The following is a 16,182-nucleotide window of genomic DNA, read 5'->3' as shown; positions in this document are numbered from 1 at the left end:
GCTGTCCAGTGACAAGTCATAGCTGTGCAAGTGGGGGACAGAGACGATTTTTAGCTCAAAGTGCAACATGTAACAAGGCTCTTAGTTTCTTCCTTTCTTCTGTCAGTCTATGGATTTCATTTTGTTTTGTGAGCTTCAGTTAAGATTGTGACGTACATTATGTCCCTCTATTTTATATCTCTCCTTAATATGTGTTCTGTTTTGAGAGACAGTTTGAAGTGATACATGTTATTGTATGTATAGAATACATAACAAGGCTAAGAAAAGTAGGAATACAAAAAGAATCCTTCACATAGCAGCCAAGGATTGAACTACTAAGTCTCATCTGTTTTACTACCTGTACTGAAGCAAAAACATTGTGCATGTAAACCTAGCATGGTTTTATGCTGGATTTTTATGCTTGGGCTGAAGATTGTGTTAATAAAAATGGGAATTCTGCATGCAAGAAGCCATTTTATTGCAAGAACAGAAAGATTTTGCTGGAGGAAAGCAGAAGGGACCAGAAGGGCCCTAATCAAATCTTTCAGATCTCTTATAAGTCGTTCGGGCTCTGAGGGGAAAGAATTGCAGTTCAGGTCTTTTATCTAGATTTCTAACTCTGTAATGCTGTCTAAAAATGTAGTAGGTGTCTGAGAGTGTCTTTTGCAAAAGTTGTTCTTCTTGAATAACCTGTTACATAGTCAACTCTAGGGTCTCAGATGCCCAGAATGAATTCTAGATGTGTGCAATAGGAATGTGCCTTGCAGGCTTGAAATGGAAACAGTGATTGTGCTTTGATCCAAACCCAGACATCTTTGACAGCTGCCTGTATGATCCAAAGGCTAGGTCCAATTATAACAGCTGGGTAACTGCTAGGGTGTGCAAAATGGGCCATATTCAATTCGGATTCAGGTTCGGCCTGAATTGGGGACAGTGATTCGATTAATTGATTCAGATCACTGTCCCTGATTTGATTTGGATAAATCTGAATCTGAAGATTCAATGCTGATTCAGAGAATCGGCCATTCATCCATAGACACAGCTTTAAATGTTTTTTCTACATAGCTCAAGGTACCAGGCGCAGCTTATGAATGCTGTGATGCTGGGGCAGATGAAGCATGCCACAGGACCGTGGGAGGCCCTCCCACGTGCTGTGTGGTGAACCTGGAAAGTGACTGGAAGAACTTCCAGGCCACTTCCAGGTCCACCACCAAGCATGTGCCCCCCTACCGCCCCCCCCATGCCCCTCTGGCTTGGTGATCAGCCGTGGTGGAAACCTGGGTGCCCCTCCAAACCCAGGAGGCAGCAGTTGCCAAGCTGGGGGGGGGAGGGGCACAAGGGGGCCTCCTGCATGCTCCCAGTGGATCTGAAAGTGCTTCCAGGGTCCACTGCCAAGAGCACTAAGGAGCCTCCCATGCTTCTGTGAGATGCTCCATCTGCCCCAGCATCTCAGCATTTACAAGCTGCCTGGTACCTTGAGGTAAGTAGAAAACACATTATAGCTCTGTCTATATCAGAATCATTGATTCTTTCCAAATCTGTCCAAATCATTTAGGAGGGTTCTGATTTGATCTGGAGAGATTAAAGGGTCTCCTGATTCTATTTAGATTTGGAGATTCGGCCACCAAATCAGGCAAATCTCCACCAAATCAAATCAGGGACCGAAGTTTTGCACAGCCCTAGTGACTACCTGATAGAGGGTCTCTGCATGGACTGAATCATAACATTTTAGTGTAAGCAGCAGTGTTACGGATGCTGTTTGTTTCCAGGATGAATCTAATGAAGCTCTTGCTAGTTCATGTCTGTACTCCGTGATCTTGAAATCATGATTTCTTAGAAGGATCACATCAGAAAATTAGAAATAGGTGATGGTCCTACTCTCTGTATGCCACAAAATGCTTTGTACTGCTTCTATTTTATATCAACATTATCCATTCCACTGTGTTCTCTTTCATAAAGCGTTTAAAAACAAATAAATAAAAAGACTATGGTCTTTGACTTATTTAGGAATTGAAGAATTTTATTTTATTCTGACTGTATATAGAGATATGTGTGATCTGTTCCATGACTTACAGGCCCATAGTTACAAAAAAAGAGATGCAGATATGTCATGAGAACTGGGGGCGTTTTCTGGGTTTTGTTTTTGGGGGGTTTTTTTGGTCTCTGCTTTTACTGAAAGGTCTATAAAAGTGTGTGGGGGCTGACTATTTCCTATTAACTAAACATCTCAGGAGGTTATTTTGCTTTCTTGGGAGTGTGGAATAATTATGCTTAAGGAATGTGTTACCAGAAATCCATTTGGGTTGTTAGGATAAGAATAGCTAATACCTAAGGCTAAGACACTTGTGGTTAAATCACACTCTATTTTGAGGAACTTTAAATACAGACACGATAGAAGTGTATAACCATGTAAACGTACAGTTTTGAGAACACTGAGATAATTTTAGCTGTTGCCACTTATGGTTCATGTCTGCTGTGCTGGACACTGTATAAATGCTAAATTGCAGTGGAAAATGAAAATGACTAAACCTGTTTTTATGTTGTTATTTGTGAAATCAGTCAAAGGAGATTTTTTTTTTTTCCTTGGTGAAATACGTTGTCTTCTCACTATTTTTTAGTTTCTTAGGTTCTTGGTTTAACATCATGTAAATTTTAGACAAATGTATGGTAAACACAACCAGAAGACTGAGTAATGAAAAGTTGTACACCCAGGAGTCATGTTTTATCAGTTGATAAATTTAGGTGTAGGTTCCATTTTAAACAAATCAGAATGAGGTTTCAGGTCCAGATATGATTTGTCCCAAAGTAGTTAGTTTTGTGAGATTAAGTGTTGCTAGTTTCCTCTATATATGTCTTATTCACTTAAGATCTTCTAGTAATTAGCAAACTTAAGACCAGGAAATGAAAGCCTGGTATCTTAATAAGAGGAAGACTCTGTTATAGGTGGAAGCCCAAAGGAAAATCTGTTTGTGGCTCCCAGTTCTCAAATCTTACTTTACCCCTAGGACACTTACAGACTTAATACTTAGAACATTCTACATATACTTTAAACCCCAAGAGTCTAGATGCGCATGGTGCTTAAGACCAGTTTAAACTTCCTGGAACATTTCAAAAGCACACCGGGACAATCATGTACTGTTTTGAGCCAGTGTTTTGAGAAAGAGCTCTATGTTATGTACAGAGCACTCCAAACCTAGCATCTGGTCAGTCCTCCAGGCATCCCAAACTACACTGCTCTTTACCCACCCAAACCCATACAGGACAATGGGGCTGCTCTCAGATGCAGCCAAGACTCTCCTGATCAAAGATCTATTGCCTTTAGAGACCACAGTCTGCAGGGTTGGAAAAGCAGAAAGCCTTCAAGTCCATTTCACTTCCCTGGTAGGAACCCTTGGCAGGGGTATCAGGCTTGTTTGCGGTGCAGGTAGGTAGCCAGTTGCTATGAGGGTTGTATGGCCCCCTGATTGTGGTGGATGGGTTTTATGTCTGTAATAAATAAACATCTGCCAATTGTTGGGTGCCGGTGGTGGTGAAATAGAGCCATTGCACAATGAACAGTTAATAGGACAGAATGATTGTCCATTCCACATTCAATGTGAAGTGAATGAGCCCTTTAATTCTTGTTCCTTGCCCTCTGTACTGCAGTCTTGCAGCCAGCCCTGCCCTGCAGGTTCCACTCTGCACACACATCTCCATGCAATTGCTGGCGTATACTTGAGCTGCTTTCTAAGGAAAGTTCTTTTAAGGCCACAGCATGAGGCAGAGACTCTGAGAAGTAATAAAGCAACTAGTCTGTGGAATGAAGAGCCAAAAGTCCCCAACCACCTTCTCCTTTGCCCCAGCACACGCACATACCCAATCACCCCCTGTCTGGGTAACACTACTCAGAGGTTGATGGGATGCAGAGCAACTACAGGCATGGTCTGTACAGGTGAGGCATTCAGAGCAACAGAGGCATAGGGTCTGGTTTGGGTGGAAGGAAGCAGTGACAGCCCAGAAGCAGGGGACAAGAAAACCCTGGCAACTTCTCTAATTCCTACCACCTCCTGCCACCCAGTTCAGCCTTGGATCCTACAAGGTAGCTTCCCAGTACAAGGTTTAGAAAAACTTGGGAGTTTTTGTTGGGGACTTGGAGCACCCAGTCCTCTGGGAACCATAAGCAGGAGGCCATGAAGCTCCACCAGCACCTGACAACCACTTAACTTTGCCCCTGTTCCAATCCAAGTCTTCCACAACTAGGGGAATCCTGGGGAAACTGGGCACTGACCCCTGGAAGGCATTATGCTCTGGGTATTCTATCACCGCACCCCCTGCCCAGGTGCATTTTGGCAGCAGCACAATCCCTGAAAGATGACTGTTTTACTCAGAAACATTAGTAGTGTACATATAGACACTTCTGCCCAGAGATAGTTGTGAACAGAGATAGTTGTGAACTGGTTCCCAACTATTCTTGGAATAGTTCAAGTGTTAAGTCTGTCTGCACCCCTAGAGCTGCCATCTCTTTTGATTTCATTATAAATACTGTGAATTTGTGGTCTTGGGTGATATCAAGCCCTGAAAAAATTCTCATGTTTTTTCTTACTGGTGCCCATAATCTCATGCATTTCCTCCCAGGAAAATGTCTGCCATCTTTCACTACAACCAGTGGGAATGGAATCATAACCTAATGTTAATATTAATGTCAGTTTAATTTTTGCATGTGAAAATGAGGCTACCTTCCACAAAAGTAGCCATCATCTTCCATTTTTTTCCAGTTGCACTGAAGTCATACTTCCTCACAGAAGAGGGTAATTGTTTAGTGAGCATGGATATGAGAGAAGCAAGTTCTAGTTCAGAAGCTATCTCCTTTCTAATGAAGATGGGCATAGAGCAAAGTCTCTTACGCAACAGCAGTATTTTAGGATGTAGGCATTTTAGATATCTCTGCAGAGCAGGGCAAATGGGCATGTGTTTAAATCTTTAAAATCCTATTGTCCTGCTGCTGCCACTTTCATCTTGGCTGTTGCCACTTTTGTCATAGCTATTATTTATTTATCCTGTTCTGTTTTTCTGAGAAAGTGGCAGACTGTCTGACTTTCCTGAACAGTTTGTACCCATCCATGACAGTGCTCCAGTCATACAAGCTATCCTACCAAGTCTCTGTTATTCCAAGAATGTCTTAGTTCCATGGCTGTGCAAGGACTTCCAATTCTTCCTGCTTGTTTCCCAGGCTCCATGCATTCATGTACAGACATCTGAGGTAGCTGATTGCCGTACTTTGAGGAAGAATGGAGGTTCCTGTTATCCCCTCCTGATTGTGCTTCTCCAAGTCATCTGCTTCCCCACTTACATCAGGACTTTGGTCTCCATACCCTGCAGAACCTAACGTAAAGCCACCCTCACTATATTTGCAAGCCTGTCTGTGAAGATGCTTTCCCCTCTTTGTTAGCTTTTCCCTTTTCCTAGCATATTACTCTTAGAACATCACATGGTCAAAGAAGCCAAAGCCCTGCCGGTGACCCCATCTGTGCATCCATGCATTGATCTGAAGGATGCATCCTCTGCCACCTGGGCCCTTTCCCTGGACCAGAAAGATTAAGAAAAATGCCACCTGAGCCCCCCCTTCCCTTCACCCTTGCACCCAGAGACCTGTAGTCACTTTTGATTTTCCCAGGGTCCTCCCGGACAACATCAGTGGTGCTCACATGGATAAGCAGCATGGTATAGTAATCAGAGGGTGGGATGAGTCTGAATAATCCTGTGATATTTTGAGTCTGGGCTCCAAGCAAATAGCAGACCCCCAAAGACAACAGACCAGACTGGCATATGGATGCCTCCATCCCCCTCAAAAGGGAGTCTCCAACCACCACCACCTATCTCTTTCTTTTTGTGGCAGTGGTCTCAATCCTCCCAAACTTGGGGATGCCTGGCCTGGCCTCCTCCATTAATTAAATGTCCCCCTTCTCCTCCTCTGTTGCTAGGGCTCTATATATGTTCCCCAGAAAAATGGTGGCAGGTAGAAATGAAGATTTCTGCTTGCTGCCAGAGGTCATAAACTTCCAGTTTCCACCTTCCTGGGAGTCTGTGTCCTTTTCCTTCTCTCATACTGCCTCTGGCAGTTCTTCCTCCACAGTCCTAGAGGTCTCTTTCAGCATCAAATTGAAGTAGTCCTCATAGCAGAGGATGCTTTGGAGCCTTGCCACCTCCTCTTACAGAGATTTTTGCCTGCTCCCTGAGGGACATGAACAGAAGGTACCACTCACATCACAGTCACTCCCCTTCCTGTCTGTCACTGGAAGGAACCTGCAAGCTGCAGTCTCCACAGCACCAAACCAGGACCTGGATGAAAGCTTCAATGGTGATCAGTCCTGACTGGACAAACACCTCACAGGTCCAAGCAGAAGTGCTGGCAGTGGCGGCGGCTCTGACGTTGCAACATTCTCCGGCCATTTCTTTGGGTCTCTAATTTCACTGCCTCTCTCTTCCTGCTTTCCAAGCAGACTTTCCCTAGAAAACTCACCGGTAGGCTGTCCTGTTCACCGCTCCTTGGTCCTGCAAGGTTCCCTTTCCCCTGCTTCCTCTCACTAAGCTTACAGTGAAGAAAAGTGAAAGAGTTTCCAGGCAAACTCCCTAGAGAACTGCCCCTCACTCAGGACTCTAGTTAAGCAAGGGGATTAAGTCTTGGTCTAACTCCTGAGTTTTAGCTGCTTACACTAAATATAAAAGTAAACTAAATATTAAGAAAGAAATTACCTTAAAAGCTCCCCCTCAGAGAGGGAGGTAGTGAACTGACCTGTGACTGCTTGCAAACTGCCCTGTTTCCTGTCCCTGTTCACTTATTCCCTGGTCTCAAGGGGAATCTCCTTTTATACCCTGCTGGACCCAGCTCTGCCCCCTGAGTAGGGCTGGTGTCAGACACAGGCAGCAATCACTCAGCTAGTAGCACTCCCAGTTGCTCAGAGCATACCCCAAGCACACAGCCCACCGAACAAACACTTGGCAAGCCCAACACACAGGCCACCCTGGCTCACTTACCTTCCTGGGGCTGGATCTGGTTCCTGGTGCTTGGCTCCACCTTCTTTTTCCCCTTCATCCTCTTGCTCCCAGTGAACTGCTTGTTCAACCTGCCCTTTTTGCTGTTCACTTGCTCCCTGGTCACTCAGGGAGTCTACTTTTTTAAAACAAATTACTGTCGGTTCCTCAAATCTGCTCAGAAAAAATAGATGTAACAAAATTAACAGAATCAAAATCAATCTCTAATATTAGGTCAGCAATTAACATGTGTTTGTCCTTCAGAAGAAAGTCCCACACTTGGTGCAGAACTCTTTGGTATAGATAAGTTAATATCTATTATATTTAGAAACTGTAAAGAAGTTTTGTTACTAGCTGCATAAAATACATTAAGTGTACCTCAGGCTGAAGGAGGCATCCACGTTAACATGATAAAATTTTTCTTCCTGCACAGTTTTTCTTCCTAGTTTCAATAACTGCTTCTCTTTTCCCAGAATTGTTCCTCCTTCCCCAAATTATATTTACACTGACTTTCTTGTGCCTGCATTTCATTATCAAACAAAGTGGCATTCACACCATATGAGGTGGAATTGAAAGCTGATATAAGGAGCTTTAAAAAGGAGAGTTAAGTAATATGTTGAGATTAGCAACTTTCCTGTGCTAAACTTCAAACTAACAAATATACAGACAAAACAAAGGAAGGGCTGAGAAAAGAAACTACTGGCATTTACTTAAGACATGTTTTGTAGAGAATATGGGTGCTTGTACACATGGTGGGGCCACATACATGTGACAAAAAGTGACAAGAAATTGTCATTTGTCTCATGTAATAGCATGACTATGTATACATGCATGATTTTTTCCATGTAAAAATGTATCTGAGTGTGGCAACTTAGACCACCTCCAATGTATTTTAGTTTGATCAGGACAAATTGTACTTTTCTGGATTAAAAAAACCATGCACATGTACATCATGTCTGGCATACAACATGTCTGGCGTTCCAGCACCCTGTGCACCATCCCCACCCCCTTCTCTGGCTGCCAGCATACCGAGCCACCCTCCTGCCATCTTCCCACACTACCCTGGGGGCAAGCTACTCCATTCCTGGATGGTCAGAGAAGGTGGCAGCCCACTAAGCACTGGAAGCCCACTAAGGTTGAGATTCCCAAACATGCCCTGGCTTCCAGCACCCCATGCACTGTTATATGGGGCTGAGAGCTGCCTGCCTGTGAGCTGAGGCAGCACCTGCCCAGCTAGCACCCTGCCTGAGCAGCCCCATGGTGCTACCACCACAGAGGGAAGCACTGCCCCCTGCCTCCCCCGGCAGCTGAGGGGCTGTTCAGGCAGGCTCTGCCAAGGGGAGCAGGGAGGAAACAGTGGCAAGGGGCCCCCTTTTTTTTCCTGGTGGAGCCTGCCTGGCTCTCCGGTGGCTGGGGCACAATCTGCCGGCAGGCCCAGAGCTGTGGGAGGGGGGCCCATTTCTTCCCTTCATGGTGGGGGTGCCCTCCAGGACTGCCTGGGTGCAGTGCTTAAGGTCGGGTGCTGCCCAGGGGGTACCACCTCTGCAGAGGGAAGGACTGCGCCCCCGCTCCCCCCTGCATCTCAGGGCCCACTGGCAGCTTGCTCCCTGGCCACAGGAGAGGCAGGTAGGCTCCACCGGGAAAAAAAAAAGAAAGTGGGGCCTTTTTTTTTTCTGGCAGAGGCTGTCCACAGCGGGAGGAGGAGGGGGAGCTGACAGCAGGCCATCACTGTGACAGAAGCCCCTAAATTGAAAGGGTGGGTCACAATTAAAAACCCACAACGTTAAAACCCCCACCCTTTCAATTTAGGGGGACTAAACCCCATATGAGTGGGGAACAAGCAAGCTCAGGCTATTTTTTTCATTATTCTTTTTCTCCTTGGTATAATAGAAGTTACAATGTTACTTTCAAAGAGTTAATTTTTCTCTTGATACTTTCTAGGGTGATGTAAAAATCTGTTATCCTCCTCATACAGGACAAAAAATACAATGCTTATTTAGATTGAAACTATAAGTGCATCAGGCTGTAACCATATCTTGCTAAATGAAGCAGATCGGCTGATCCCCTTCATTAAGTGAAACAGACATCACCCACTGTCTTGTAGGGCCAGGCCCCTGTCACTCTAGGGGCTTCAGGGACCTGATCCTGTAAAACAACACTTGGGGCATGCCTCTGCAAATGGGCACCCCAAGGCTTTCTCTATTTGTTGAGGCATGCCCCCTTTCCTGGGACATACCTACTTTCCCTTCATATATATTTCCTGTTGTTTCAGACTTTGGGGGCTCCTGTTCTGATTTCTTACTGGTTGCTTACATTGTATACCTGCTTCTCTGTTAAGCTGTAATAATTTTAATCTTTATTTGATGTATGCCCCTGACTTCCTACACTGCTGTGAGGAAGGCAACCCCTTTCTACACCCTGCGCTGGAGCTGAGCCAAAACATTCCTTCCCAGTCTATCAGTTTATTAGTATAATGCTCACCACAGACCCAAATCTTGATCATATGCTTCAGGATCAGAGCTGCTAATTTGGATACAGGAGAGTGCCCCAGTTGAAGGAACAGGATTTATGTACCCGCCCAAAGGTGCACAAGGGAAAATGGTTCCCCTGAACTTCCACTAACCAGCTAATTGGGTTAGAAAATGACTCTTCTGTCCCCTGTCCCCATCCCCCATGCCAATCCTTGGCACTTTAGTGGGGAGCATCCTTAAAAGAGTGACTTCCCATTAGCCAGATAACCTACCCCCACTCCCTCACCCAAGAGAGAAGGTTATGGTATAATGATAGTAATCAGTGTATGCATGTGGTAGTACTGGATTCTCAGGGTTTCTAGTGTCCTTCTTGCACCTGTAAAATAATTATTTTGGCTTAGAAGTTTTTGTTTTTTGTGTAAAGGGGCACTGGCCTGACTTTATTATAAAAGCCATACCATAAATCTTGACATTCAAAAATCTAGGTACTTTTACAGTGTGGTAATTTACTGTCTTTTGTTAGTTAATATTTTAAACTCTCAGGAAGATATTATTAGTATCTTATAGGCATTAACTATCTTCTTGTGGGGAAATAAATGAGAACTCATCAGCAGTCAACATTTGACATTGATAAAAAAATTAATAGAAAAACACAGCATATACAAGTAAGTGGGAGAAAGAACAGATAAAGGTGCTTTAATTTTTGTAGTGTAGAAGTATTATGGTATTTACTACTTCTTTCCACTGGTTTGGGATGACAACATTGTGTCTATCTATCAATGGCCTCTAAGAGACCTTTAATTCAAGGTGCAGTGGAATCTAAGCCACAATACCAACAACGGTGCCTCCTGCTGTGCCACACAATGTTGGCAACAGGGATTTGATCCCTATCATGGCTTATTTTGCCAGTGCAGGGGGAATCTGGGATCATGGTACTGGGCTCCCTCTGGACCTGCAAGTTAAAACCCAAGTGCAGACAACCAGCTGATTGCCAGTTGGGTCTGAGGGCCTAACCAAGTTCTGATACTGGACCCAGTCAGGTCCCTGGCCTCAGTCAGCTGATTGTCAAAACCCCAGCTCGGGTCTTTACAGGTCCCAGCACCCAGGCACCCTAGGATTGGGCTGTCAAGACAGCTGGATCCTGGGGCTGCCCCCTGCTGGATTCTGACACTCAGTTGAAGGTGATATGTACAATTTAAGGTGTGATACAAATGAGCTACCAAAGGTTGTTCTTCATGGAATATATGTGGAATAGCTTGGTGGCTCATTTACTGTATTATCACATCTTAAACTGACTTGAATGTGTCACCAGGTTACTATTTAAGACATGATTAACCAGTTAATCATGCCCTAAATAAAACATCAGGGGTCCATGTGGCAGCCTTGCTTTATTTTCCTTTACACCAAAGCTGGGCTGCTTGCTTTGCTTATTCTGATGAGAGCAATAAAACAATAGAGCAATATGAAGTTTCTTCCAAAGCTGACTAAGGTATGTAGACACAAACTAGGTAAATGACAGAGGACATGGGATGGGCTGAAGTCACAGATAGTCTCAGCGAAGGAATGTGGTAGGAACTTCAAACTTTATATCCTAACTGTTAGCGTATAGTGAATCCTGGAGGTAGGGTCAGATTTTTGGTTGGTTCCAGGCCCAATCTTTTGTTTCCTTGGGTTTGTTTGAGGAAGTTTTCTGATACATCCAGACTATAAAGTTCAAAGGCAAAACCAATTCTGCCGGTTGGAAAAAGCTCTCAGTTCTTTCTTAAGTGTTCAGAAAGAACATGATCAGCTCTCCTCATCTCATTAAAGTTCAGGCTTAACCTAGCTTCTGATATGAATTTCTTACTATCTGGAGACAGTAAATCCTTGCTCTTCTAGTTGGTAACCTCATAACCCTCACCCTCAGATCTCTAAAAGCTCACAGAACTCCATGGTGCCAGGTTACGCACTCTATTGTGTCCATCATTGTGCATCCCTTTGCTTTCATGAACAGAAGTAAATCCAACTTTATTGCCCTTTTGCACCCTTTCCTGGTGGTTTAAAAATAATTCCCTTGATCCATGGCCATGCTCCTTTGACATCAGTAGAGGTTGGAGCAGCAGTTCATACTTATATCAATATGAGCTGTGTGCATAGCTTAAGAGCAGGATATTGTCCTCATTTTGTGGGACATGAGAAGCATTGAGGCTCCCCTGTCAAATGTGAAGTTCAGATCTTGAAGATTTTCTTAATTTTTATTCATGCAAAACTCCCTTTATAATCAATGCAAATAATAATTTAGGTTCCCTTTAAAGACTTGCATGTAAGAGTAACATTACATATGTAACTGCTTCAATGAGAGTAAGCAGGTAGGCAAAGTGTTTGCAGGATCAGGACCTTAGTAAAGATTTTTTAAAATATGGACACCGAGGGCCCCTCAACACATGCAGGTAAAGGCAAAATGTGCAATCCACACAGTTGTGCCTCCTGTCATGCCACGTGTGCATGGCAGAAGGAGTGATTATGGGATTGCACTTTAGATCTTGTGGTACTTTATTGCCAGTGCATTGGGAGCCACTGTTGGGAACCCACTCAGCTGATGGGGCTCCAAGCCACTTGGTGTTCCATACACAACCACAGCTGGAAGACTGCAGCAGTTGCCATCTCCCAGGCATGAAAGAGCTCCACACATCCCCAGGGCTGGAAGATCATAGTTGTACCCACAGCCCTGGCACAGCTGCCCAGCAGTGTTGGGGTTGAGAGTTCCCTCAGCTGCAGGGCTTCCAGCCCTGGCTACACATGATGCCCCCATGAAGCTGGGAACCTAGTCAGCTGATGGGGCTCCCAGCTGCAGGGCCAGACCTTGCTATATGTGTAAATTAAAGCTAAATAGCAACCAGCTATAAAGTTATTACATATTTTCAAGCAATAACATTGTAGTTGGTTGAACCTTTTTATGGTGTGATTGTTAATCTTCATGTCTAGCTGCTCTAAATCAGTTGCATAATTAATCTGGCAATTGCATGGTACAAGCAATGTGCAGAGCAGGCCTCTGCAATGTAGCTTTTTGGTTTCGCTCATTTTCATTCTGTGTCCAGTCAGGGAATAAACAAAATATACTTGCTGCTGTGATTGGCATTACAGTCCCATTGTCAGAGGAACTGCTGTATCTAATTCTGTTTCTTCTCTTTGTCAAGCAGATATTATTTTAAATTTCCGAACATCATATGTCAGCAAGTCTGGCCAAGTTATATTCGAAGCGAGATCTATTTGTATCCACTATGTAACTACCTGGTTCATCATTGATTTAATAGCTGCACTTCCTTTTGATCTCCTTTATGCGTTTAATGTCTCCGTGGTGAGTACTACATTTCTTTATTTTTAATATTACTTATCTCAAGTTGGTCACTTTTGTGAATAAACATTTTTGTTCTATTAAAAAAACCAAAAAACTTAAATGTGTTTGTTTTCTATTGACAAAGATTTCTATTAGTTTTCATCCTCCTGAGAATCAGCTTACTTCAACGGTAGTCCTACTGATTTAAGTAGTGCTGTAGTGGGATTAGATGCTAATAATTCAGTGCAAGGGGGATAAGACCATACAGAGAACTATTAGGCAAAACCAGAGAGTCTTCTGACAATATAAGTGTGCACTGGATTCCTTCCTGAGTGAATAAATGTTAGGAAGCCAAAGAAGAACTTGAAAAGTGTTATTAAAGGTGTTAGATGAAGTTAAATGAGGGATGCTTTCTGCTTATTCCCCTCTGCACCCCGCCCCCCCCAGTATTCATAATCTATAAAGGAAACTATATTGCCCCTCCCCCTCTTGCAAAATTTTACTTCCTGTTTATTTTAAAATTTAGAAATTCAGCTCTTGCCTGGCAGAAAGCCTCAGTAGTGTTATCTGCACTGGCAGAATTATCCATTGCAGGCAAGCATTGTCAGCAATGGATGAATCTGTACTCATGCTGAAAATATCTTAAATGTATATGTAGCCAATGGCAACCTATATTTTCCATTGACTCAGGAGTCCATAGGCTTTTAATGCTCTTCAGAGCATCAATCTCTATGTTCAGTATCCATCTCCCATTTCTTTGAGAGCAGTGAGTGCTCTGCCCAGATGGAGAGGCCTATAAGAAAGGGGTAAAGTTGAATGAATGTAGCCACTTCCTCAGCAGAGGGTGGAGCTTCCATAGAATTTGCTTTCATTTCTTCCTGCTCATACACTCCTTGTCTTCTACTTGGAAGCCTAACTTGGGAACAATTTTGGAAGAGATTTTTTTCTCATTACTATGGGTTTTCCAGGTAGGAGGAGAACTAGAATGGAGGACTTGATTTTATGCATTTCCCAATTCATGGGATAATGTACTTTCTATAATGGACAAACATATCTGTCATTACCATTAATGAAAGTTGCTCACATGAATGCTAAAAAAAAAACCAAAAAAAAAACCCTCTCATTTTGAGAGCAAAACTAACAAACCTCATGACATTTATTTATTTTATTATTATGTTACCTCTCTGACATTTGTCTAGCACATTTGAAATCTAACTATTCGTGTCTCAAGTTTTAACTGTTAATTCCAGTTAGTCAATAATTTACAGGTTCTCACATCACACACTTGCAATTATAGGAATACTAGTGTCTCCAGCCCCAACATTATAACTGCATTAACCAACATAAATGGAATTTACAGTAATAAATCTACCTTGCAACTTTTTAAATAAAACATGTCAGATCATTTTCTTCAAAGATTTTAAGAAAAAGAAACAATTGTTTGTCCTTACGATGGCTAGAATAAATTATTTCCTTCCAAACCAATACTGATGGCATTGAGAAGAAGGGAATGTTTATCATGGATTCTGAAAGAGAAAACTTTTATCAAAGAACAAATTTTCTCATTGTCACAGTAATAAAAATGTCTGTGGACAAAGAATGTAATTGGAGCTATTTCAAATGGGGAAGGGTGTTGCTGCCCCAGCTGAAATATCACTTGTTACCCTCTAGTGCTAAGTGTGCACTAACCTGTTGCCATATAAATGTAGAAAAAACACTCCTACTTTAACCCTGGATACAGCTGGGTCAAAGCTGGGGAAATACTTGAATAGCTACAGATTCATGAGCACCTAGCTCTTAGAGGATAACAACTGCTGCATATTACTTAGTAGCTCTCCCTTCTCCGCCCACCTTCCCCCCCTGCCTTTGAAACCACTCCAAGTGAAAGTTCATCTATGCCCTATAGAAGGTGTACAAATTAAAAAGAGTCTAGTAAAGAGTGACAAACAATTAGCGGCTTGGGAATGTGCCTTATGAGGAAAGACTGCAAAAACTAGGATTATTTAGTGTGGACAAGAGAAGACTTGTGGGGAGAAGAGAAGGCATTGATAATAATCTTCCAATACCTGAAAGATGGTTATAAAGAAGATTGAGATAAATTATTCTCTGTGACTGCAGGGGACAGGACAAGGAGCACTAGTCTTAAACTGTATTAGGGTAAATTTACATTGGATATTAGGAAGAACTGTCTCACTATAAGGGTGTTTAACCATTGGTACAGACTACCTAGACAGCTTGTGAAATCTCCACCCTTGGAAATTATTAATCTAAGCAGGTTAAACAGATGCTTGTCTGGGGTCATTTAAATAGATATGATCCTGCTTTGAGCAGGGGACTGGATGACATGACTTCCTGAGGTCCCTTCCAGCCCTACTTTTCTATGATTCTTTAATATGATTAAAATACATCTGCCCTCCTTGCCATGCCTTTTAACAAACTATAGTTACATCTTTGCATCCACAGTGCTTTGCACCTGTACAGATGTTTACATCTGTTAAAAAGTGGTGTAAAATGTTGCCAAATTAGAAATTTGAATATTATATCAATACTAAGGTACTCCATCAATTTGTACTCCATTTCCATTAGTGTGAATGACTACATATAGTACAAAACAGTGGAGAAGCAAACCCAGAAAGTAATTTTGTAATGAATAGGCAAATGAAGATCCCTGTAGATAATCTTTTCATTAAAAAATAACTAGTACGATTCCCTGTTATTTCCTTCTGCTTTCACTGCAAGCAAAGACTTCAATAATGTATATCAAATTTAGCTACATCAAATTGGATCCCTTATCTCCCTTCAGTAGTCTACTGTGATTTCAGATTGCATGGGTTTGTGTCTTTGTCATTTCAGAAGAAAAGGTTAATCCTGCTAGTCTAAATCAATTACCCAAATGGAGAAATTTAGCTAGTCTTGTATTTATAGGCAAAGCAGATTTACCCAGGCACAAGTCTGAGTGCTGATTCTTCATTTTGTCTTTCTAAATTTATGATAGAGGAAATAAAGCTGCCTGCTTGCATCTGAGGTTTTCCAATGACAGATTGAACACAATAGAAGAAAAACATTTGGACTGGCTAATGAGAAAATTCAGTGTAATTAAACATGATGTATTATGCTCATGTTCAAATTATGATGGCATGGTTTCAAAATATGGGTTATTTTTAGTCCTAATAAAAATGAAATGTTTTTCTAGCCATTCTAATAGCCATTATTCCTATTAAAAAGGAATTTATTAATGTTTAACCTGCTATTAATATCCAGTGGCACTGGAAAAAAGGATCAAAGTTTGGAGTTTTGACATAAATGACCTATAGAATCTGGAAATGAGTATATTTTATACAAGTATAACATGCCCAGAGATTTTTTTCTAATCATAATATTGCTTTTGCCATACCATAGTATGTT

The 16,182-nt window shown here is 42.4% G+C and overlaps 1 protein-coding gene across 1 annotated transcript in view; it reads left to right on the top strand.

The window, feature by feature from the left end:
• KCNH8 (potassium voltage-gated channel subfamily H member 8) overlaps positions 1-16,182 on the top strand; it is a 338,731-nt gene that overhangs the window by 212,125 nt on the left and 110,424 nt on the right. The window contains exon 6 of the mRNA XM_090049221.1: positions 12,641-12,798. Within this exon, the coding sequence (XP_089905347.1) occupies positions 12,641-12,798 (158 nt within the window). The remainder of the gene's footprint in view (positions 1-12,640; positions 12,799-16,182) is intronic.

The sequence above is a fragment of the Crocodylus siamensis genome, chromosome 5 (genome assembly GCF_052110815.1).
Source record: "Crocodylus siamensis isolate JL-2025a chromosome 5, ASM5211081v1, whole genome shotgun sequence".
Taxonomy (NCBI): domain Eukaryota; kingdom Metazoa; phylum Chordata; order Crocodylia; family Crocodylidae; genus Crocodylus; species Crocodylus siamensis.
The sequence above is the reverse complement of the archived record's forward strand: the minus strand, read 5'-3'. Positions and strand labels throughout refer to the sequence as shown.